This window comes from Eulemur rufifrons, chromosome 3 (assembly GCF_041146395.1).
Source record: "Eulemur rufifrons isolate Redbay chromosome 3, OSU_ERuf_1, whole genome shotgun sequence".
Taxonomy (NCBI): Eukaryota; Metazoa; Chordata; class Mammalia; order Primates; family Lemuridae; genus Eulemur; species Eulemur rufifrons.
In genome coordinates this window covers 33,676,715-33,701,486 of record NC_090985.1, presented here as the reverse complement: position 1 = coordinate 33,701,486, position 24,772 = coordinate 33,676,715, and the positions used below count along the sequence as shown (strand labels likewise).

Here is a 24,772-nt window from a genome sequence, read left to right as displayed (position 1 = left end):
TTCCACGATTCTCCAGGCAGAAAGGCCATCTTACATGCCCCGGCACCCCAGGTACCCTGCACAATGCCAGTGTGCTCCATGGACGTTGATTGAACTGAACTGCACGACATGTAAGCACCTGTCTATTCAAATGCTGAGCCTTTACAGGATGAGGGCCTAATAGGAATAAACCAGGTTACTGTTTCCCTCTCCAAACAGAAAAAAACACCAGATGACTTTCTGGTACATATCTACTGCTACCGGCCCCATAGTAGCTTCCGAAACACCCCTGGGCATGGATCCATGAACCTTAAGCTCCTGTCAAGACAATGCTTTCACGGTGGCCAACAAGATTAGTGCCCAATTAATAACTAATTTGGGAAGTACTGTGCAAAACAGCTTGGCAAAGTGCATCATGCCACACGTTAGGGTGACCTAAGGGCACTTTGTCTGGAAATACATACGCAAGGGCAAGGGGCCTAGAAAGATGGAGACTGGGAGACCCAGCCTCTGATCTCCTTTGCCACTAGTAATCTGTGCGTCCTCAGGCAAAACTCCTCCCCTCTCTAGGCTCAGCATCTCCATTCTTTAACTTGAAAAGCAGAGCTAAGCCTAGGCCAGCACGTTGGCTCACACCTGTAGTCCTAGCACTCTGGGAGGCCCATGCGGGAGAATCACTTGAGGTCAGGAGTTCTAGACCAGCCTAAGCAAGAACGAGACCCTGTCTCTACTAAAAACAGAAAAAAATAGCCAGGCATGGTGGTGCACGCCTGTAGTCCCAGGTAGTCAGGAGGATGAGGCAGGAGGATCATTTGAGTCCAGGAGTTTGAGGTTGTTGTGAGCTAGGCTCACCCATGGCACTCTAGCGACAGAGAGAGACTCTGTGTCAAAAAAAAGAAAGAAAGAAGGAAGGAAGAAAGAAAGAAAGAAAAGCAGAGATAGACTTTGAAAGCCTCTTCCAGGTCCAAAATTCTACAGCTCTGGGATACAATTTAAGGCAAGCAAGGCAACCAGGATGAGTCCACATGTCAGTAGAGATTCCCAGGAAACATGTAATTACTGGCACTTAACCAACCCATGGTTAACTCCAGGTAATTTCCAGAGGATTTATTGCAACTCTGAACGCTATTTTGTGAGGGAGCAATGTATATTTAATATTGACAGTACTGAAGGCAAGTTCCCTTTCTCCAAGCCCATAAATTATCTCGGGCATCAGGAGGACAAATCTACCCGAGGCGTGTTACAAGCGGGCTGCCTCCCCAACAGAAAACAGGCTTAATAGAAGCTATAAAATAGATGTAGGAGGAGATGAATTTAGAGCCAGAAGCATGTGTGTGATGTGTGTGAGAGAGCCTGTACGTGTCTACGTGCATGGCCTCAGGAAATCAAAATGCAGAAGTCAGAGAGGAATGTCCTCTGCATCTCCTTACGATTAAAGTGTGGCTTTTTGTTCAATCCCATTCAACAAACATTGACTGGCCCCTTCTGGGTACCAGGCGCCCCCCATGAGGGAACTGCGGTGAGTCACGTGGGACCTGGCCCTACACAAGCTATGTACGTACGTGTCGCTCACTCTCTCCTGTGGGACTTTCAGTCCATCTTAGAAACCTTCCGATGCTCACTTTTCTCATCCCCAAAATGAGAATCCAAGACCTCCAGTCATGATGTGTTCTGCAGGCTTCGTAAGGTAGTAAGTGCAAGAAAAAGATTTTTAACTATTAGTAATAACATGGCTGTAAATAACTCTAACCCAGGGCAGAAGGGGCAGGCGCAGCTCATAATAAAGGAACCAAACAAACAACAGATGCTAAAAGCTTCTGGGAGAGGGACGTGGAGAAGACACTGAGAGAAAGTAGAAAAGGAAGACTGTGGAGAGGAGATGGGGGTTCCCACCGGAGATCGCTGTGAGGAAAGGAGAGACTAAAAAACAGGAGTAAGAGAAGTAACAGAGATTAAAGAACCAGAAGGAGCAGAGTAGCCGGAGAGTTGGGTTACAGAAGAGAAAGAGAAGAAGCAAAGAGAGCATAAACCATAGGGAGACAAGACAGAGCAGGAAATCCATAATAATGCCAAAAGTTGATTCATCCAGAGACGGGCACAAGCTCCAGGTTTAGCGACGCAGGGAGAACTGCCAGGAGTTCTAAGGATGGAAACAAAGAGGCTGACTCTGGGGAGAGGGGCTGCGGCTTTTCATTTTAAACCTGCCTGTACAACTTGGGCCTGGAAATATGTACACATATTCCTTTGCTAGAAATGAAAATAATTAAAAATATTATTAAGGCATCAAACTCAAGTGAACATCGAGTAAGTGCTACACGCTGGGCACCACCCTCAGCAACTTAGGAATACCGTCTAATATTAGTCTTCCCAAGTACAACACAAGGCAATCCAATCCTCCTTTCGTGTTCCATTTAACTGCACCTACTCTGTGGGGTGGTTGTGAGGACTGAAAGAGCACTGGCAACGCAGCTGCAAAAGCGCCTGGTACAACGCAAATGCTCAGTAAATGTTCGTTTCTGTTGTCAGAGAATTTGACAAGCACATCTCCCTTTTCCTGGGAGCTACGCTGCTGCAGCAGCCTCACGCCATCCCACAACCCTTACCCTGAAGGACATAGGCTGGGAACAGGGTCCAATAGTGGGCCCCTGAACCCAGCTAAGTCAGTGAGTCCCTCACTTAGGAAGGCCAGCTCCCTGCTGCATGGTAAGATTCACCCCTCACTCCGGCCTGCTCCTGATCTCCTCTGGGGTCCCCAAGGGACAAGCTCCCTGGGACTCCTTCGCTAGTTCGAGCTGGGCTTCTGTCACCAGCCTCCAAGAGTGTCAAGAGGGTTCAAAAGCCAACGTCGTTTGGGTGTAGGTCTCTCTAGGGGCTTCCCAGAACAAGGAGCTGAGTTTTGATATGCAAGGAGAAAGATGATTAAAAAAAAAAAAAGGAAAAGGAAAAAAAAGGAAGAGGAAGGATGTGCATTCAGTGAATTCTGCATTTTGGCTGTTGCTATTTTATAGCTAAGGAAAAACTCAGCAAAGCAATCTCTGGTCACAGCTAGCAAACTATTCTTTGCATATCTATCTTTCCAACCCACAATCTGTGCCATTTGGATTTCATGGTCTAAAAATATCTCCCAAACTTCCAAGTATGTTGGCATGGGCTGGTGGACTCAAATTTTTAATCCATTTGTAAATGTTTTCACACAGCTCTTTTTTTTTTTTTCCCCCTCCTTGAATTCTATTTCTTGCTGAATCACTTCCATCATTCAGTTTGGCATTTATTGTGAGCAGGAAGGAAATCATCTTGAACACAAATGTCAGCCCTGGCCCTGAAGGGACCCGAAGGCTGCAGAGGGTGTGAGAGAGAGAAGAGCCAACGCTGGCTGCAGAGTGGGGTGGGTTGCCATGGTACAGCGGGCAGAGCACAGGCTTTGGAGGTGGCCATTCTGGCTGTGCGACCCTCAGCTAAGCACTGGACTTCTCTGAGCATGTTTCCTCAGCTATGATGTAGGGATAATGAAATTCAGTTTAGTGGAGCTTCTGCAGAGATTCAGTGGATTACAGCACCACGTGCACCTCCTAGCACAAGCCAAGAGCTTTGTAAATGGCTCCATTCTGAATTTTAGGCATCATCTTGGGATACGTCTCAGAAAGACCACATGGATTCCTTCTCCCCCATCCCTTCTCCAGCCAGGGCCAAAGTCACCCTTACAAAACACAAACCCAGTCATGCCACTCCCTGCTGTGAAGCCTAGTGGCCTTAGGATCAGACTGCAACGCTCACTGTGGTCTACACGGCCACGTCCAGCTCCCCGTCCTCCTTCACACCAGCCTCCAAGCAGGATTCTTCCACTCTGCCTCACGTGGCCACCCCTCGCCCCTCTCTCCCTTCTCCCAGCTCTCCAGACCCACAGGAAAAGACACCTGTGCTGGTATGCTCTCCCAGTGCACAGACTCACCCTCCGCTCCACAGGCAAGGACTGGGTCATGCACTCGCTTCTGTCCCTGTCACCGCCCCAGGAGAGGCAGGCTGACTAGTCCGTTCCAGACACTGTGGTTAAGACTAGGGAGTGATAAAGTCCCCAAAGGAAAATCACGGGCTAGATGTGGCAGGCAAGTCACAATGGCCTATCCCAGTGCCCCTGCATGAGCAAGGAGCAGGGAGGAATCACAGCCGCGCAGAGCCAGTGCAGGCCCTGAAGTTTTACAACCAGGACATTAAGGGCCAAGATGGGGCCACAGCATGCCCGTGCTCATGCCGGGCCATCACCAGGTGCCTGGCCCCCACGCCAGCCCTCTCCCCACCATAGGGTCAGCACCCACAACCACAGGGAAACATTTGCACCAGGCAATGGAGTCCACACACAGGCTCAGCAACAGAAGACGTGAGGGGTTTCTGAAGGTGAAGTCTGGGGGCTACAGGGCTCTGCGGGGCTGACTTCCTGCTGTCTCCTGCAGGCAGGTCACCAAGGTGGGTGGCTCGGAGTTGAAGAGGAAGGAGCAGTCTCCGCACCCAGACCCCCTCCTTTCCCAATCTTCACCTTCCTCTTCCCTCTGCCATTCCATGGGATGGGCAACTGGGACAAGGGGAGGGAGTGGGAGAAAAGAAAAGCAGAATAGCAGCAAAGGGGCATCGAAGGACGGAAGGAAGGGTTGACTTGGGAAGTTCTTTCCAGAGAAGGGTGGAACTAAACCCTTTAGAAACAATCCCTATGAGGCCCTTTGTTCTGGGCCTTTCTGAAGAGCTTCCACTCATCTCTCAACATCCAGCTGGAGAATCACCTCCTTCGGGAAGACTTCCGTGATGCCCCCCTGTTCCACCCCAGGCAGATGTTGCCCCTCCACCCTGTGTGCCCACTGGGCCAGGGACACTCTGTACCATCTATTTGAGTGACCGTCCCCACAGCTCGCCTCCTCAGGGATAGAGAATCAGTAGGTGCTCAATAAATGTTTAATGACTTAATTAATGATGCAGAAGTCCAAAGTGCAAGGAAGAATAAGATTTAGTCACGCGATAAGCAGAAATGCAGGTGAAGGAGGGAAGAAAGGGGTCTATTCGCGTGGGCCCCCAAGGCTGGAGCAGCAGAGGATGGGATTTTGCAGAGTCACCGCAGACATCTAATGATGATAATTGGTGCAAATATTTAACCACGACGCTTTCTCCAGTGAGTTAATGAGATGAGGTCCGATGATGTCCCCAGGCTTTATAATAGGCAGGAGCAGCAGGAAGGTGGTGAGAGCAGGACAAGCTCAGATGTTGGGATGTTTGGCCGCCCAGAGTGTCAAGGGGCTCAAACAGGACAGGAAAATGAAATAACGGGATGGTTTCTAATCAAGTTCATTTTTCACAGAACTAAACATACTACAGTGGGAGAGGACATCTAAAGTCACTTACATACCAACATAAAATGTAACACTTTAATCATTTTTAAGTCTACAATTCAGTGGCATTAACTGTACTCACACTGTTGTGCAACCGTCACCACCATGCATCTCCAGAACAGTTTCATCACCCCAGAATGAAACTCCGGGCCCAGCAAGCGATAGCTCCACCTTCCTGCCTCCCCTCAGCCCTGGCAACCACGTTCTACCTTCCGTCTCCATGAATCGGCCTGTCCTGGGTGCCTCACGTAAGTAGAATCACACAGTACTTGTCCTTTTGTGTCTGTCTCATTGCACGTAGCGTAGTGTCCTCGAGGTGCAACGTGGTGGCGTTGTGTCAGGATTTCCTTCCTTTTTAAGGCTGAATAATATTCCACACAAGTGCTGTTTTGTCACTTCCACTGGAACCTTCCAGCAAAGATGAGGCACTCCCTGCTTCCCAAGACAGCTGTCCCCCTGCAGTCAACTCTGACTGGTGCCAAGCTCTTGGGTCCCAGAGCAGGGACCTTGCCATTGCTCCTGCCCACTGCTGTCTGCGCAGTGGGGAAGCCACAGAGAGGTCAGCTCCTCATGCACCGGACAGGACCTGGGATCCCAGCTGAGGGTGGGACTCACAGCCCTCCGCACTTCCTCCCTACAAGCTGGGTACACTCCATGTGTGAACAGGGCAGAGGTTTCAGGTCATTCTCTGGCCACCCGGCTCACACTCCTCCAGGCACATTCTAGTGAGTCTGTCTGGGTCTACGGACTACGGGCTGGAGGCTGGGAGCTGGATATACCTCCATGAACTTGATATGGTCTTTGCCTGTCTAGAGCTCACAAGTTAATAAAGGGAGACAAACAAGTAAATAAACACACAACTTACAGCTTGTGATAATTACAGCCTATGACGGAGTGCTTGGGTGGATATGAAAATGGTGAAGACTGACTTGGGATGAGGGTGGCCAGGGAGGCACCTCCTGGAACCCGAAGAAGCCACTTTATGTGTGTTTGGGGAACAGGGTCCCAGAGCAAAGGCCCGAAAGGGAGGCAGGGCCTGGGGTGCTCTGGAAGGGCTGCAGGGAGCTGGAGAGCAGACTGCAGGGGAACAGCCTGGCCAAGGGGAGAGGGGTGGGCAAGGGCAGGATCGCACGGGGCCCGCGGGCCTCGGTGAGGAGAGTGGGTTCTATTCCAAGGTCAGCAGACAGCCACGGAAGGCCTTCCAGCTGGGGGCGGGGTGCATAATCTAGCTCACGGTGGAAAAAGACGACCCTGGCTGCCGAATGGAGAATGAATGGGTAAGAGCGGAAGCCAGAAGAGAAGTCAGGATATTGCAGATGAGGCCAGAGATGTCGGGTTGCCCAGAATCATCAGATGGGGCTCCCTGCGGCCGGCAACTGTGACGCAGCCATCTTCACATCCTCAGATCTTCCCACAGCAGAGCCTGGGGCCTAACACCAGGGGGGCTGCCCTGGCCTGAGAGGCCCCTTCAAGGCGGGTGGTGTCCCCAACCCCAGGCTCAGAGGCCAGCGGCTCCCTTCTGTGCCCCTCCAAACCCAGTAACTTCCTTCCCTGTGAGCTGGCCTGTGACCAGTCAATTCCCATTGATCTGTTTGTTGTCATCTTTGAGCACAGACATCAACCGACTTAAAAACTGGACCAGAATCCACACACAACAGACTCTGGCTAAATTCTGCTCACTGGAGAGGGTGGCTGTGAGGAAATGGAAGTGCAGCGGACCTGGCCCAACCAGAGGATGGAACCTTCTCTTCAGGCTGCCCCGCTCCTGCCAGGAGCAAGTCCGTGCCGTCCCCATGGACGTCAGCCGCACTCAGGCTTCCAAGAGCGGCTTCCAATGCCCGTGTTCAGATATGGAGTTTGGTTTGGACGCTGCAAGGCCAAACGGATTAGCCAGCAGTGTGTGTTAAGCACACACCTCATGCCCAGCACCACACCTGGCACTGTCTATGAAAGGAAACTCTCTCATGCATGGCTCTTGCCTGCACCAGGACCATGATCTGGATGGGATGCTCACAGCAGACCCTGCCAATGCAGAGCCTAATGCAGGATGAATCCAAGTGCCAGCTCCACTGGAGCTCAGGGAGAAAGGCCCAGAAAAGGACTGAGAGGAAAGCACAAGCTTGTCCCTGGGCCCATCTGGGTTCTTTCCCAGTTCCACGGCCTACCAGCTGTGTGCCCCTGAGCAAGCCACCCAACCTTTCTGAGCCTCCACTTCCTCATGTCCACACTGGGTCACAGTGAGATTAAAATCATCTATAATGCACCCGGAGTGCTACATTAATAACAGCAGCTTCCTTTTTACAGGGTTTATTATGTGTCAGCACTGTGCTGTTTCAAGTGCTTTACATAAATGAACTCATTTTATTCTCTCAGCACTTTATAAGGAAGGAAACATGAGTACCCTCCCACCTACTCCCCCCTCGTTTTACAGACAAAGAAATGAGAAATGGAAACCCAAAGGAATAAATGAACTGCCCACAGTTATCCAGCCAGCAAGTGGGCATCTCAGAGCCTCATACCCCACCATCCCTTCTCCCACTGCACACCAGGGAGCAGCAGATGAAATGGGCTTCAGGAGCCAGAGACACTCAGAGGAGCTGAACGCGGATAAAAGCATTACAAGCATAAATCATAAAAGCACGGTTTTGTACACCCATGTCTATGGAAGTATTACTCACAATAGCCAAAAGCTGGAAGCAACCCAAGTGTCCACTGATGAATGACTGAGGTATATACATGTGGTGGAATATTATACAGCCAGAAAAAGGAAGGAGATTTTTGACACGTGCTGCGACAGTAATGAAACTTGAGGACATCATGCTAAGCCAATCACAAAAGAACAAATACGATATGATTGCACTCATAGGAGGTACTTAGAGGAGTTAAAATCACAGAGACAATGAGGAATGGTGGTTGCCAGGGACTCAGGAGGGGGACTGGAGAATTACTGTTTAATGAGTGCAAAGTTTCAGTTTTGCAAGATGAAGAAAATAATTCTGTGGCTGGATAGTGCTGATGATCGCACAAAAATGTGAGTATACTTAATGCCACTGAACTGTACACATAAAAATGGTTAAAATGGTAAATTTTATGTTATATATATTTTACTACAATTAAAAAGACATCGATATGGCAAAAGAGGGCTGTGGTTCTGCCTGGGTGCCCCACTATGCCTCCCTGCGCCCTCATTTGGATTTCCTCGTTTCTTCAGGAGCATTTTCTGAGTACCTACTCTGTTTACAGCTAGAACCCCAGGGGCCTTGATTAAGCATCATCATCACCATCATCATCATCATCATCTTAGCAGATATTTACAGCTCTCACTTTGTGCCCTGCACTCTTCTGTGTTTTACCTTCATTAACTTATGCAATCCTCACAACCACATTTTGAAGTGGATACTATTAATATTCCCATTTTACAGATGAGGAAACTGAGATCCAGAGAAGTGAAGTATCTTGCCCGAGATCACACCACTGGGCGTCAGACTCCCAGCTCCAACACACCCTTGTCACCCGAAACATAAGCCACGTTTTCATCCACATCCTCCCTGCCCCCCATCAAGCCAGGATGGCCAGGCTCCTGGAACGGCAGGTTCTGCAGCCTGGAGGGGAGAGGGTCTGCATCCTGGCACTGCTCCAGGAACTAGTGCGCTGCTGCTGCCGTTTCCAAAGTCAGCACTTCCCTCTGCTATTTTTTTTCCAGGTGGAAGCAACAAGGTCCCCAGCTTAATTTATTTCATGCAGTGACACTAATTAATGTTCCACACACTAGAGCTTGGGGATTGAGGGGTCTGTGTGTGTGTGTGTGTGTGTTGTGTGTGTGTGTGTGCGCGTGTATGTGTATGTATGTACATATGCCTGTGGTTTGTAACTTTTATTTTCCCCAACTTTTGCAATGATGTATGTGGGTATTTTACCCAAGCCAAATTGCTTATATTTCATAAAGCAGTTTTGGCTTTCCTGAAGTCCTAAAAAAACATAATTCTCCAGCCTCCTCCATATATGTTTTTGCTTTGACTCATCACTGACGGTATGAACTCTAGGAATCTGAGGCCAGAGGCCTTAACCGGAGTTATGGCCTTTAGGACAAGAAGTTGTACAGATCACAGTGGCTAGTGGTTCTCAAACAGGGTGCTATCACCCCAATTGGAACCTTTGGATCCTGGGGGTGTGGTTTATCACCACTGGGGAGCTCTAATAGCATCCGTGAGCAGGGGTCCAGGATGCTGAACATCCTGCAAAGCGTGTGATATTCCTGCCCAAGGAGGAATAGTCCCATCCATAATGCTAATAGCTTCTCCACCACTGAGAAACCCTAAAAAGCATCCAACCACCCAGTATTTCAGGGAAGAAAGAAAGACACAGAAACATCAAGAGTTTGTTGTCCAAGGTCACACAGCAATTCCATAGTTAAGGAAAGTCATACCCCTCCAGCTACATCTCCTGTTTCATGCTCTCACCACTCAGCTGCCCCATCCACTCCACTCCCACATACAGAGCCCTGGCTGGGCCTGCTGGCAAATGATCACTCTTTAGTCACCTACTGCATTTTCCTACCTCCAAGGCTTTGCCAGTGACTCCCCTCTGCCTTCAGCCCTAACCCTGACCCTGACACATTCCATCCTTCCCTGCCAAGACCACTGGCTGCCTTCTCAAGGAAGCCTGCCAGAGTTGTATCTCAGAACCACCCGCAGCGATCCGCCTATGTGTGTTTTGACTTCCAGCCTGTGTGCCAAACTGCCGTTGTGTGGCAGCTGATCAGCGTCACCACCACCATCAACAGTATCATGCCAGCTGCTCAACATCCGTCATGCCTCCTCTGGTGACGGTGGTCTACTGGGGTGGGTCCTATTATCCCATTTTACTGATGAGAAATTTGAGGCTCAGGAAGGTTAAGCAACTTGCTGGAGATAGCACAGGTGGAAAAACAAGGATTTGATCCCAAGTCTGACAACAGAACCCACAGTGTGGCCACAGTGTTGTAACAAGCATCAGATACAACAATGTTTTTAATGGTTCACCTGGTACCCTGGACAGAGTAGGTCAATAAAGAATAGAAGAAATGATTACTATTATTATTAAGACTATTGTTAATATCTGAAAATTGAAGGATATGCTCTCTCTCCACCTACCACTTTCCCTCCCTTCCTCTCTCTCTCTTTCTGCCTCTTTCTCTCCATACACACACACACACACACACACACACACGTATACAGTATATGCCTCACTCAAAACACACATACATACACAATTTTAGCATTCGGAGAAAACACAAAACATAATAATCTTTAATCTTTAGCAGACTTTTACTATGTAAGATAGCTGGGTTTTGGAAAACACAATTTGGCCCACAACATATTCACATCTATGAAATAACTCAGATTAATTCAGTGGGATTCAAAATACTAGTTTGTGTGGCTTCACTCAGCAAATTCACTTACAGTATTTATTGAGCTCTTATTATGTGGAGGCTCTGTGCTCACATAGAATGGCCTCTTCCTGCAGAGGACTGGAGATGACATTGGAATATACATGAAATTAAACTGTAGATTTAAAATAAGAATAGGCCAGGCGCTATGGCTCACACTTGTAATCCCAGCACTTTGGGTGGCCAAGGTGGAAGGATAGCTTGAGCTCAGGAGTTCCAGCCTGGGGGGACAGAGTAAGACCCCTGTCTCTATAAAAAAAATTAAAAATAAATAAAAGTAGAATCAAATAACTAAAAGTATTTGCAGTAAGAAGTATAGTACAAGAACACATGAGGAGAGAAATCAAAAACCAAGACAGCAAGTCTATAAGGTTGTAGCTCTAGTTGAGGGACAAATTTGACCCACAATCCTGACAGCCAAAGGAAAAAAGAGAAACAGAGGCATTCTACACAATTCATTTTTTACAAGATGAAAACACAGCAATTCATTCAGTAAAGACATGTGCTAGTTTCTCATTCAAGTGAAGCTAAAACCTTCCAGATATCTCTTCCCCTTCTCTGGAAGTAAGCAGAACGTGTGGTGTGTTTAGAAAGCTAATGCGATCGTATAAACTCAGTTCTGGGCTGTCTAGAGGTCATGCGGTCTAGGCAAGAGTTTTTCTCAGCATCTCTGCTTCCTCAGGACACTTGGGCCAGGCGACAGAATCATATATATATAGCTTTTTGTTTGTTTGTTTCAATATGAATTCCTTCCTTTTACCACAATGGTACATCAGAACTCACACACTTCATCATGTTCAGGGCATAACCTTAGGATAGAAACTACAATAAATACTCTATCGACTTCAACATTACTTGTATTCAATGACAGCATTTTTATCTTAGCAGGATGGGGAAAGAATGGGGAAGGAACGGCCGTTTATCCAATACCTACCATAATCCCAAACCAGGCTTCGGACTATACTACAGCTGTTTCATTTAATCCTTACCATGCGGATAGGCATGCTCTGTGTTACAGAGGAGGAAACAGGTTTAGGCAGGTAGTGGTTTACTCAAGGCTACTTGGCTAAAAAATGATACTGCCAGGATTCAAAGCCAGTGCTTATGCATCCATGTCTGCTTCCATCACTGAAGCTGACACTCCCTGGGGGCTGGCACTGTGCCCACGTATGCAACGAGACTTTGTATCCAGCGAGACACGTACTGTGTTAGGCTCTGGACTGCAGAGAATGGATGCTTACACGTATGAAATGTACAGCGAAAAAATAAGCTTTCAACCTCCTTACACAGCCCAACTCAAGGTTCACCAGCTCTAGGTTTATAAGTCCACTGCCCCTTGCACCACTTTCAGTACCTTTCCTTCCGCGTGAGCATAAATCTAAAGACATTGGACTCTAAACACATACGTGGTCATGTTCACAGTTATACATCAAAATATGAAGGAAGAAGTGGTCTTTAACCCTGTGCACACGATGCACTCTACTTCTTGTTGGTGAAAACCTTCCCTGACCCATTTAAACAGTGTTGACAACTTTACCTGAACCCCAGGGAGACCCGGAATAAGCATTTATTAGAGTCAGTATCACACCGTTATGCAATTATGTATTTACCTACTCAATTGCAAAAATAGCGAGCAGAAACTGACTGACTTACCCGTTTCCCCTACTCCTAGCCCAAGGTCTGTCATCTGCTAGACCTGATTTCAATGTCTGCTGAGTGATCAGTCAGGATATCTTGAGTTTGATCAGCAGATATCTGAGGGTATGTACATCAAGCCTAAAGGATTCTAATGTCTCCGTGAAATGTCTTCCCAACCAAATAAGATGTTGAAGTCATGGCACAAAAGAGGAATTCAAGAAGAAATCTCAACATTTTCTTAGCAGTCCAGAATTGTGAAGGGAAGTGCTAATTACTTCCCCAGGAAACCAGCACTTAGGCAAAGGGCAGAAGTCATAGCACCGAAGTTCACAACGAAGATCCCACCATTTTCTCAACAAAAGATGTGTTTGTAAGAAGATTTTTCAAGAAACGTTGAGATTTCTTCTTGAATTCCGCTTTTGTGCCATGACTTCAACACCTTATTTGGTTGGGAAGAAATTTCACGGAAACATCATAATCCTTTAAGCTTGAGGTAGCAACGGAATATCTATTTTAATCTTGTTTTGAAAATGCTAATGTTTCTCACGTTATAAATTAGTAAGATTCCTTCATTCTTTGAAAGTATCACAAAAGCCACTCAGAATTATAAAGTCAGCGAGATTGAAGTTGCCCATGTTTATTTAAAATAACACTCCTGTTCTACTTGATGAGAATTACTAATCTGTGAACATACCATACTATCAACAAGGAGGTAGCTCCTTTCCCCAAAGGCTCACACAGTCAGTGGCCAGTTTTCACCGTGCTTTGCAGAACTCTACAGTCCTGGCACATAGTAAGAGCTTAGAAACGTTAGCTGTCATTAGATGACAGGCACTGAAGCCACATATTTACAAACAGTTTTAATTCAGATTATTTTTCCTAAATTTCCTAAATGAAAATTTAATAAGGGGAAAAAACACTACAGAATTACCATGACCCTTAGGCCTCAAGACTTCCTGGATTTAAGAACCACCGAGAAAACAGAGCCACGTTCATGAATCTTAAGTCACAAGATTCTCTTCAACCAAGAACCAGAGAATGTGTCACAGTTGCCACTGGCACCCCTCTCATACCTCCGCAGGACTCCAGCCCCTGCCAAAGGCAGCCTAAACGCCGTGTGTCTTTGTCTACGGGGTTTCCCTGCCCCTGGGAACAGCCCTTATTAGCCAGTGATGGCTGGGGTTCAAGGACCATTCTGGGCTGTTCAAAAACGTATTCCAGGGTTCCCAGGAAGACTGAGCCTCAACTGCCCCTCCTGGTAACCTCCTTGATAAAAATATCTGTGGTGTTATTTCTTGGCTGAGGGCAATTAGAGGGAAAAAAGTCCAAAATGATTCCCTAAAGGGGAGATCATGAAAGCAAGACAGAGCAACTGGGTGCTAAATAAGCACTTGCGCTGAGCTCCTTGCCTCAAGGTCGGCTTCTGGGGAACAGAAACTAAGACATGCTGACCGCACTCAGACGTCATCTAGCCCTTCAACAACCTGGAAGGCAGGGAATATTAGCTCCATTTTTCAGATGAGAAAACAGTCTATTATAACAGAAGTAAGATGACTTCTTGGAGACTACAGAGCAAATCAGCAGAAGACTCAAGGCGAGAACTTGAGTTTCCTGATGACTGGGCCAGTGTTTCCCGGGGCTCTCAGCCACACCTCAGGGGAACCATGCAAAGTGCTGGGCCCACGGGCACAGAGAAATAACACTATAAATAAATGTCAGTGACTGCTATGAATAAAAATAAACCAGTTCTCCGTGAATGGAACAGAGGATGGTGCTGCCCCACAGGTAACTGTATAAACAACCAGTGGATAAAAACATTAGTTGCCATTAATGTGATGGTTTTGAATGTCCCAACTCAATGTTGAGCTTAGTGGAGATCAGAGACTATTTTATAGGACTCGGTAGAGGACTGGATTAGGGGAAGGAACGGTAGAGGAAAGGGGGATCTCAGCTCTGGGATTTCGGCAGAAAAAGAAACCCTCCTCAGCCAGGGGCCAACTGGAGCCCGTATAAGGGATGCCCAATCAGTCAGCCTGCACCTACATTTACTCTTTCTTCTGTTCATTCATAAATAAACAATCCACAAGAATCAAGAAGAAAGTGTGGCCCTAGGCAATAACTCATCTTACCCTTGAAAGAAAACACTGTGAACAAATATCCCCCGCCTCTCTGAGATACAGTGAAAGTCTTCATCAAGCCAGTCTATACTTTGGACAGGATTTGACTCAGACACTAAGAGGGCTGTGAACCCAGAGGACACAGGCTGTAGGTAAGACCGCTCCATTGGTACTCAGCCGCTAGAGATGCACGAGGGGAGGCCACTGTGGCCGAATAGACACCAGCCTTGGAAGAAGACCTGATCTGAGTCCTCCCATGGTCAGCAGTGTGACCTCAGCCAAGTTCCTAACGACCCTGGGCCTCAGCCTCCTCTTCTCTGAAGTCCCTCCAGTCCCGACAGCCTCTGATTTTTCTAAGCTACCAAGTCCTCTCTCCTTGCTGGGCACATAAATTCCATAAAATGTTGTTAAGTGACTGTCTGCTGATTAGTGTGATTGGACTTGCTGATTATTAAGGACTGCTGGTTTCTTATTTCAGATTAGCATCTCCAGGGGGAGAAACATCCGTAACTGATTTATTTGGAGTGAGACAAAGAGGAAGCTGGGATTTCAGGAATGGGCAGGAGAAGGGAGATGAAGAGTCTGATAGCACTAAGTGACTTTCCATTAGGACAGGTGGCCTGGGCTGGAGGAGCTTACTCTCCTAGTCTGGTACCTTCAAGTCCTATTGGGTAAGATTTCACCCCTTCCCCCCAAGAAGACATCATTCAAGGTAGAAATAAACTTAAATTGCTATGACAAGTTTACGAATAACCTAAGGGGTCAATGGCAAAGAAGCTCTACACGTAGCCTGCCTGCTCCTCCAGTACTGGCTTACGAAAACCTGGCTGGGTAATTTGTAAGCAGGCACCTGCTGTAGCTGTCATGGTTACTAATACACATAAAGCAAGTTACCCTGACCTTGAACAAATGGTGGTGTTGCCCAAGAGGTCATATGATAAACTATGAAATAATGTAAAAACATTAGTTATTCTTAATATGCTGGTTTTCTAAGCCTCAACTCAACTGTTACACTCTTGTGGAGTCCAGATGATTTCATACAACTTTTAAAAACAGGTGGGGAGAGGGGAGGGGTGTATACCTACATGATGAGTGCGATGCGCACTGTCTGGAGAATGGACACGCTTGAAGCTCTAACTTGGCGGGATGAAGGGGGCACAGGCAATATATATAACCTAAACTTTTGTGCCCCCATAATAAGCTGAAATAAAATAAATAAATAAATAAATAAACACAGTTCTTAAACACTTTTCTGCTTTAGACCAGAACTGTCAATGTATATTCTGATAAAATCACATGTCAGACAGATCTGGAATTTAAAAAAAAAAAAAAAAAAAAAGGAGTGGACGGAGAGGAAGAAAAAGGATACCCAGCCCTGAGGTCTTTGGCATGGAGAGAAGCCAGCTCAGGCAGAAGCCAGCCATAGCCTACTTATGGGAAACTCCATAAGTCAACTGCATAAGTACTCATTCTTGTTTAGTCATAAACTGCATGCAAGAGGCAATCTTGCTCCCAAGTTATAACCCAATTTATTATCTAAAGAAAACATTTCAAACAAACTCCTCTATCCCTTCTGTAACAAAATGAAAAGTCCCATTCAACAAGGCTACAATTTGGATAGGATTTGATGTGCATCCCATGACATCTGAAAAACCAGATGTGGCCTGAAAACCTCATCTTGACTTCCATCTTGTCATCTCCAAACCTGTTATTATCTTCATTCTTCCAAAAGGTGATCACCTTAGAATAGCTGATATCCCTGCAGATGTAGGTGCTAAGTTATATGGTATAAAAATATGCAGTGATGATCAGGTGATGCAACATAGACAGAAATGTGGCAAATCCGTACCTGGGCAAATGCTTAAACCCAATATAGATAAGGTCCCAGCCATGGGACCTGCCTGATCCTTCTACAGCTGTAGGAAATGCTACTTCAGAGTGCTGTCCTCTCCGTAGCTGTCAAAGCACTCCCTCACACGTAATTTCATAGGATTCCTACACCAATCCTATTGAGCAGCGGGTATTGCAATGCCCATTTTGCCGACTGTGTGGTAAATGAGGTGTCAAAATCACACAGGTAACGCAGCTCTCCTGAAAGCTCATTTGATGTACTTCTGATAAACCCACAGCCATCTTGAGCCACCCAAAGCCAGAACCGCCGAGCACAGCGTCTAAAAAGGGTTTTCATGCCATCCACACTTGAAGACCTTTCCCTTGCTGCCCTTGATATTGCCTCAGTTGTTAAAAGAGTAAACAAATCTTGTTTGCTTTCTGTCTGTCGAAACCCCAGACAAAAAAGAAAAAGAGAGTTTGGACCTTGACCTTCGAGAAAATACCATAGGGTCACACTTGATTCGATATATGAAACTTTTAAACACTTATGGAATTTTGAAACATGAGTACAAACTTGAATGAGAGAGCTTCCAAATGATGCAACAATAATTTAGCATTGAATTGAACAGAATTTAGCATTCTGTTCTCCAAGTAGGAAAGAATGACTGGGTATCCACTGGACAAGCAGTAGATCCTTCATTTCATCCCTAGCTGCTTAAACCTTCCTTGCAGAGGTCTCCCTTGATAGAAACGGATAACAATGCCTTCCCTTTTCCTGCTCTCCTGGGGTTCTTCATTTACACTCTATTATTGCATTTGCTAAACTATTCAAGTTTAGTTGTTTCAAGTCTCTCGCTCCATAGGGAAAGAATTTTGGCTCATCCCCTCTAACAGCCTGGCACAAAGCTTGGCCCTTTGCAGGGACTCAGCGTGTGCAGATTTAAAATGAGGGAGCTGCACCTTCCCGTGTTGTCATTCCCTGGACAGAGTCCAAGGTTGAGAGAAGCTTGGAGATTGGTCTATATATAGAATCCATGAATCCAATAAAGCCCATTCAGCTCAGCCAACAGTTCTCAGGCCTGGCTTCATATTTGAATCACCTGAAGACAATGTCTGTCATTATTATTCATGTGTGTGCTTTATGTGTTTGTGTGCGTCTAGTCTTCTTTTTTTTCAAAATATTTTTAGCTTTTTATTTTTAATAAATTTTAAAAAGTTAAAAGAATAGTATAATACACACATATATTCTCTTCACCTGGACTCACCAGTTGTTAATAGTCTTGTTACATTTGCTTCTTTCTTTCTCTTTCTTGGCATGTGTATTGTTCTCTCTCTCTCTCTCTCCCCCCACCTCTCTCTCATATTGCCTGCATATGTGCTGAATCATTTGAAAGTTGCAGATACCATGACTTGTCACCAATAACCACCGCACCATGCATCTCTTTAAAAAAACAGAACATCCACCCACATAACCACAATGCAATTATCACACTCAAGAAATTAATTTTGATACAATCATATTATTTAATATCAAGTCCATCTTCAAATTTTCTTAATGATCCCTATAATATCCCTTACTGTTATTTATTTTTTCAATCCAGAGTCCAATCAAGGGTCAAGCATTGCATTTGGTTGTCATGTCTCTTTAGCTTCCTTTAACTGAGACAGTTCCCCTCATCTTCTTTGGTTTGTTTGTTCATGACACGGACCCTTTGGAAGAGACCATGCAAGGCATCTTGCAGAGGGACCCACAATTGGAATTTGTCTGTTATTTCTTCATGATTAAATTCTGATCATTTTAGGCACTCTTGCAGGTATGTTGAATATTTCCACTGAATCACATCAGGAGTGTGGGGTTAGTATGTCTCATTATATACAAGTTCGATAACTTTGGTGGAGGCGAAGCTGCCAGATTTCTCTCCTAAAGCCCTTTCACCTGGGTGATTCACGTGCATGTCAAAGTTTGAGAGATCTTGCTATGCAAAGGCTGGTCCAGCAGCACCAGTTCCCCCAGGAACTTGTCAGAAATTCAGCTATGAAACTCTTGACCCATGAAGGCAGGGTTTCAGTTCCCCCAGTTCCCCTTCCATTGAGTATGACCATGACACAGGGAAGGAGGCACAACATGACGGCGAGGACTCCTGTGTGATCCCAGCTCTGCCACATCAGGAGCTTCAAAAGCCTGGGCAAATCACATAACTTCTCAGAACCTCTTATTCATTTGTAAAAGAGAGACTGCTCATGCCAGCACTGATGGCCACTTGATGTAAGCCCCTTCTGCAAGCAGTGAAATACTGTGCGTTCATGGAAAAGTCCCAGCATAGGACTTCACTACTGCCTAGACATCCCATATCATAGGGCTGTGGTTGTCAACCCCTTACTTGGCTTCTTCATTCTACTTGAGTGGCTTGAAAATAACAAAAAGAAGAAAACCAGAAGGAAGGCAGAGAGTTCAGAAAATGAAGAGAAAAGTAAAATGAGATTATTGACAAGGGAATGCACACAGATTTTAGGAAGGTTGCAAAAAGGCAGCAGATGAGCTGTGATTCAGAGGGGAAGTAAAAGAGAGAAAATATTTATTAAGTGCCGACAGTGACATCTCTAGGTGTTTTAAATTTCACAACAACCCTGGAAGGTAGGCATTATTATCTTCAGATTATAAATAAGGAGACTGAAGTTCAGCAAGGTTGAACAGATTACTCGGGGTCACACAGAACGAAAGAGCAGAGTTAGATTCAACCCAGGTCTACTCCCAAAGACCATGCTTTTACCACTGAATAAAGAAAGATAACTTCTCAAAATCCTTGCTTCTCAAAAATGAGAGCAAATTGACAATACTGAGGGAGGAAATGCAAAGAGTGAGATTAGTGGGATGGAACAAGGTGAGGATTGACTGAGAATGGTTAAGACGACCAACATTGAGTGGAAGCTATGAATGAATGAGACAGGTGGGAGCAGAATGGAGGAGAGCGAGCTAAATAAATAGAGTCAGAGAAATGGAAGAGCTGAGAGAGTTGAACCCAGACTGTCTAGAAAAGAAAACTGATGCCCCTTCAGTAATGAATTATAGGTCATAGGAGTGGCTGAGATACTGCTGAAGGGATTCCTTCAGCTCTGGCTGGGAAGTTGACCAGATGACCAAATTCTGAGATTTCTGCTAAAATTAATGATGTTGTTATTAGAGTGTATGTTTCATTGGACAGAGATTGTTTTTTTTTTTATTTGCTGCTATATCCCTAATATCTAGAAGAGTGCCTGGCACAGAGAAGGCACTCAAGAAATATTTATTGCCTGAGTGATATTAATAACACAAATAACTATTACGGAGCATTTCTTCTATGCAAGGTGCTCTTAGATTCACAAGAGCCTGTAATTTACTGATAACATTTTTCAGATGAAAACACTGAAGCTCAGAGATACAGCAACTTGCCCAAGACTAGCTATAAGAGGCAAAGCAAATTTGGGAACCCAGACTTCTCTTACTCCACACTTGGGCAGACTCTGCAATACTGACAGGATGAGGGAGTGTTCAGCATCTTTTCTCCACTGTGGGGACCACGGCCCTCTGATCAACATGCTAAGTCCACCAGCCAGGACCTTTACATTTCAGAGCAGCTGCTGGGTCCTTGCGTCTCACCACCCAGGCTTGCCTGCCAGATGTCCCTAGAGCCAGCCTGCCTCAGAATGCAATCAGTGGGGATTTCTTGTGATCATTTCCCCTTGGTTTTTCAACAGGAGAGTGATTGATCATACCCAGCTGGCTGTGGCGAGATGGTCAGGGTGGCGGGATGCCTATGCAGTGCCAAGTTAGATGAATGCCAAGATGAAGTCAGCATCTCTCCACTAACATGCTAGGAAGGGGGAGTCCCTGGACAGCCTCAGCACAGTCACAGTGTCAGGTATGTATGACTTTTAAGGAGATCCCTATTTAGAAGCTACTGATGAGTACTGCATGCCTGATGTTGGGCTAATTGCATTGATGTACACTATTTCCTTTGAGCCTAAAAACTACCCTGTGACAGACACAGTAGTATTAAAATACCCAACTTACAGTTCATCCCCAACTTGGCTTGTGCAAAGCCACAGAGACTTAAGGCTTAACTCCAGATACGAACTCCAAGTCTACCATATTTTCCATAAAATCAGAATCTCTTTCAGCCATAAGGAAAAAAAGCAGAGAATTGATCAGCCTCACTGGAATTAAAGCATGGTCTCCCATCTTTTTCCTCCCCCCATAGCCCATTTCTGGACTTCCAAGAACTATTCTTATAATTACAATCTTGTAATGCTGACTTTGGCGACTTATTGTTGCTGTGATAATGGTAAAGTTATCACAACAAAGTCTAATTGACCAGAACCTTGAGAGAATTCTTTAAAGAATCCATTCAGCAAATGCTTACTTAGTGCCTACCTCGGGCTCTGCAGCCTGCCAGGGAGAGAGGAGGCTAAAGAAGGACAGCGCAGTCTCTGCTTTCGGTAGCTTTCAGCTCAATAGGGCAGACAAGCAAATAGATCAACCCAATGCAAGCTGCAAAATGCTGAAGCTGGTGAAGTTGCAGAAAAGGGGCAACTCTATCTCAGCCTGGAGGGTCAGGGAAAGGCTTCCTGGAGGAGGTGACACTGGAGCTCTGCCAAGGTGAAGGTGAATGGCCAGGAAAAAGCAGAGGATGGACACTGAAGGCAAAGGGAGTGCGGTAGGGGTTTGATTGAGTTCCACATTCCCTGTATTCTACATTTAGAAAAGAGAAAAAAATTATCTCATCTCATGGATCTCATTAAGAAACAGAAAAAAAGGCATGCACTGGATTATAAGCCCATGGGCAGCCCAATTTCCTGGACCCCTTGTGCCACTAGCTACAGCCCAGAACAAGATCATGGATACTTAGAAGCATGAATTTCAATGCCTTGCAAAACCCTGATTCATCAATGAAAGGTTCAATTATGTTCACTTGACTGGACTTCCTCCTAAACTGGGTGCACGAGGCATGCACTAAGCATGCTTCAGTAATAGGAGCTCAATCCCAATCCAGCATGGGTTTTCCTGTACAACTCCAATCTAATCAGAATATGCAGTCCCACCCCCACCCAAGGTCATCCCACATTTCCCTAACACTGTGGCGCCCTGGCTTCTGACCAGTCCCTGACTTGATTCCAAACTCCCATTTCTAGCCATTTGCCAATTGAGAGCTAAGAAGAGGCTGAGGCATTACTAAGGGCCCTGCATTACCAATTGGGAAAGGGGCACCCAATGACATTTAGCAAAATACTCAATGTCCCGCAATTGTTGGCAGAGGGTCAGAACTGGGATCTGGGCTCAGAAACAGAGCTGACCCACTGCATTCAAATATAAGCTCTAGAAACATTAGCTGTGTGATCGTGAACAAGTGATTTTTCTCTCTTCAAGTTTTGATATCCCACTTCATAGGATCATGTGAATTAAACAAAATATGTATGCTTTGCATCTGAATGTATGAAAGTCCCTGGCTACATATCTGACTCTTCCTTCTCACAAACTCTTAAATTTTCCTTGGTCCTGGGAAACTGAGGCTATAGGTTTTGGTATTAGCAAAGCTGCTTCCAGGTGATGGAATAATTCCAGAGAAGGATAAAAATCAAGGCTTGGTCAATAACAGGCCTGAGCTATCCCTTCCCCAGACTGAACAAGGCAGGGCTGTGGGTGCTGGCGGGGAAGGGTGAAAGGAGAAGGAGGAGGGAGCCAACAGGTTTGCAGGTTGGTCAATACACACTGAACACCATGATGTGCAAGAGAACGTGTGTCTGTGTCACATTTGTGTGCGCTCAACTAACTCATTGCACCTTTATTTATTTTTTATTATTATTTCAGCATATTGTGGGGGTACAAAAGTTTAGGTTATGTATATTGCCCTTGCCCCCCCACCCCCCCACCCCCAGTAAGAGCTTCAGACGTGTCCATTCCCTAGACAGCGCACCTTTTTTTATTATCACATATTCCAGTATTCACTTCAATTTAACTAAACACACTGGAGAAACAGAGAGATGAATAGATTTTTAATCCTTTTTTACCACCTAAAAAGAGTAAATGAAAGAGAAACAATTGCTAAGCCCTCTCTCCAGCCAGATCCCCACCCGCCCCTGCAAATACACATACACAGAGACACCAAAACCCAGGCAGGATGCTCCACCCCTCGCCCCACCTCTCCTCCGGGTTCCTCGGTTTCAGGGACGGCACCCTCTCAGGCTTTGTAACCTCTGCCGAAGAAACCTGTTGCTGAGAATGAGGGCCCGGGCGGACTCCCCCACCTGGTGGCTGGATCTGGAAAAGCGTTTGCAGCCAACGAAGACTGGCAGGTAGTGTAACTAACTCTAAGGCCCCCGAGCCCTTCCCACCATATCAGTTATGCGTCAACTGGAGAACAGAGAGGAAAAATCCACCGTTAAGGCACATGAAGACCGGGGTAGGGGGAGGAGGGAGCCATAGCCAATTTCCTGACAAAACCTGGTAGCAGTACAGCCCTGCCAGCCCCCGAGGTGTGAGTGTGTACACAGCCCAGATACCCAGTCCTGGGTGAGGAGCTGCACTACCATCCTCTCCCCTTCTTCAAATACGGGTGGATCTTCCATACCGAGTGTCAGCTGGAGAAGGAGCTCCATCATCCCTCTGGCCATGCATTTATCCCAACTAGCAACGATACTCTTTCTAGGGGAGCAGTGCCCCAGGCCAGGCCCCTCGCATCCCTGGTGCCCTTGCCCAGCCAAAGCACGAGAAGGGGCTGCAGTTGAGGCTGAGGGCATATGAGAAACCAAATCGTGGAGATGTTTCAGCCCAAATAATCCCGCCCCCCGCCAACCTCCTGGTTCTGTTAAGCCCCAGCCCCTCAGTGTAGGCTTAGACACACACACACACACACACACACACACGCTATGGGTGGTGCGCACCAATTCCATCCCAACTCCAGGATGTATTATCTAAACTCGGTAGCGATCCCAAGAGAAGGGATCCACCCCAAACAGAAACACAGCGCTCATGGGTGGACCCGCTTTATCCTGTTCGACCCCCACGTTAATTGGAAAAACCACATAATTCTTTCAAGCTTCAATATCAACACCTCAAGAAGGTGCCATAAATGCGCACCCGCGCGCGCACACACATCAATCCAATCTCCAAATTAGCTTGGAAACCGCGTTTGATTCTTTTAAGCTCCGATGTCCGACCCCCGGACAGCGGCTCATACACACACAACAGAGAAACATGCACTGAGGGCAGGCTGGTCGCCAGCTCAGCAGGACAGCATCTTTAAAAGCCCCAGGGACTTCCTCAGCTCCAGCCCCGTCCCCGAACCCCAACACGCGCCGCCGCCGAGGGGCGCCCCGAGCGGCCGGGTACTCACACCAGCGCGTGGTAGAGCAGCGCCCAGCCCCGCGGTCTCTCGAGGGCGTCGTAGATCAAAGTTTGGATGCGCCGGTACTTGGCGTTGTTCCTCTTGACAGGGCGGCTCAGCGGGGTCTTGGCCAGGAGCCCGATGCCCTGCGGGGTCCTTCGCAGCCCCTCGTCGCGGCCGCCGCCCTCCAGCAGCAGGGTCCCGTCTTTGTCAGCTCCGGCCCCGAGCGCCAAGGTGACTTGCTCCACGTCGCCAGGCGCCAGCCCCACTTTCCGATCCTCATCGCCGGCCGCTACCGCGTCCCCCCCGGCCGGGTTAGCGGCCCCGCCGCCTCCGCCGCCCCCGTCGCCGCCGCCGCCAGCCGCCCCCGCCCTGCGCGCCTTGAGCCCCATCTGCCTCGCCCCCGCCGGCCGCTTCGCCTTCTCCGCTGCTTCTCTGGGAAGAAGGGGCGCTCGGGGTGCGTGGACGAGGCGGCGGCGGCGGCTGCAAGCCCGGGAACTCCAATGCCATGATCCGCGCGCCCCTCCCCACCCACCCCCTTCCCAAAAGCAGGCAAAGGAGGGCCCCCCGGGGGGCAGGGGAGGCCAGGCGGGGGTCAGGAGGTCACATCCCGCGCGGGTCAGACTCGGGACCCTGAGGGGCGCGGGCCGGGGGCTGCGAAGAGCCCGCGAGGGCGCGCGAGGCTGGCGCGGAGGCGCTAGGGCGCGCGGCGGCGGGAGCTTGGCACCGGCGCTCCGGGGCGGCGGCGGCGGCGGCGGCACCCGGGCCGGCGAGCCCGAGACAGCATCGCAGTTTATTTACAAGCCCAGTGCCAGCCGCCCTCCCGCCCGCCACACGCGCCGCCGCCGCCGCCTCCTCCTCCCTCCTCCGCACTCCCACCCGCGCCCCTCCCCGCCCGCTCCAGCCTCAGCCCCGCAGCGGCAGCAGCGAGCGCGCCGCGGCCCGAGCGCACGTCGCCTTCACCCTCCCTCCTTTGCCGGGGTGGGGCCCCATTGTCACGCCCCGTCGCGGCGGGAGGCCCTGGCGGCGCCCCGCCTCTTCCCG

General features: G+C 47.7%; 1 protein-coding gene across 1 annotated transcript in view; it reads right to left on the bottom strand.

The window, feature by feature from the left end:
- Window positions 1-24,238, bottom strand: part of KCNQ3 (potassium voltage-gated channel subfamily Q member 3) — a 296,583-nt gene extending 272,345 nt beyond the window's left edge. The window contains exon 1 of the mRNA XM_069465967.1: window positions 23,738-24,238. Coding sequence (XP_069322068.1) covers window positions 23,738-24,120 — 383 coding nt within the window. The 5' untranslated portion in view covers window positions 24,121-24,238. The remainder of the gene's footprint in view (window positions 1-23,737) is intronic.
- Between the last annotated feature and the right edge of the window lie 534 nt (window positions 24,239-24,772).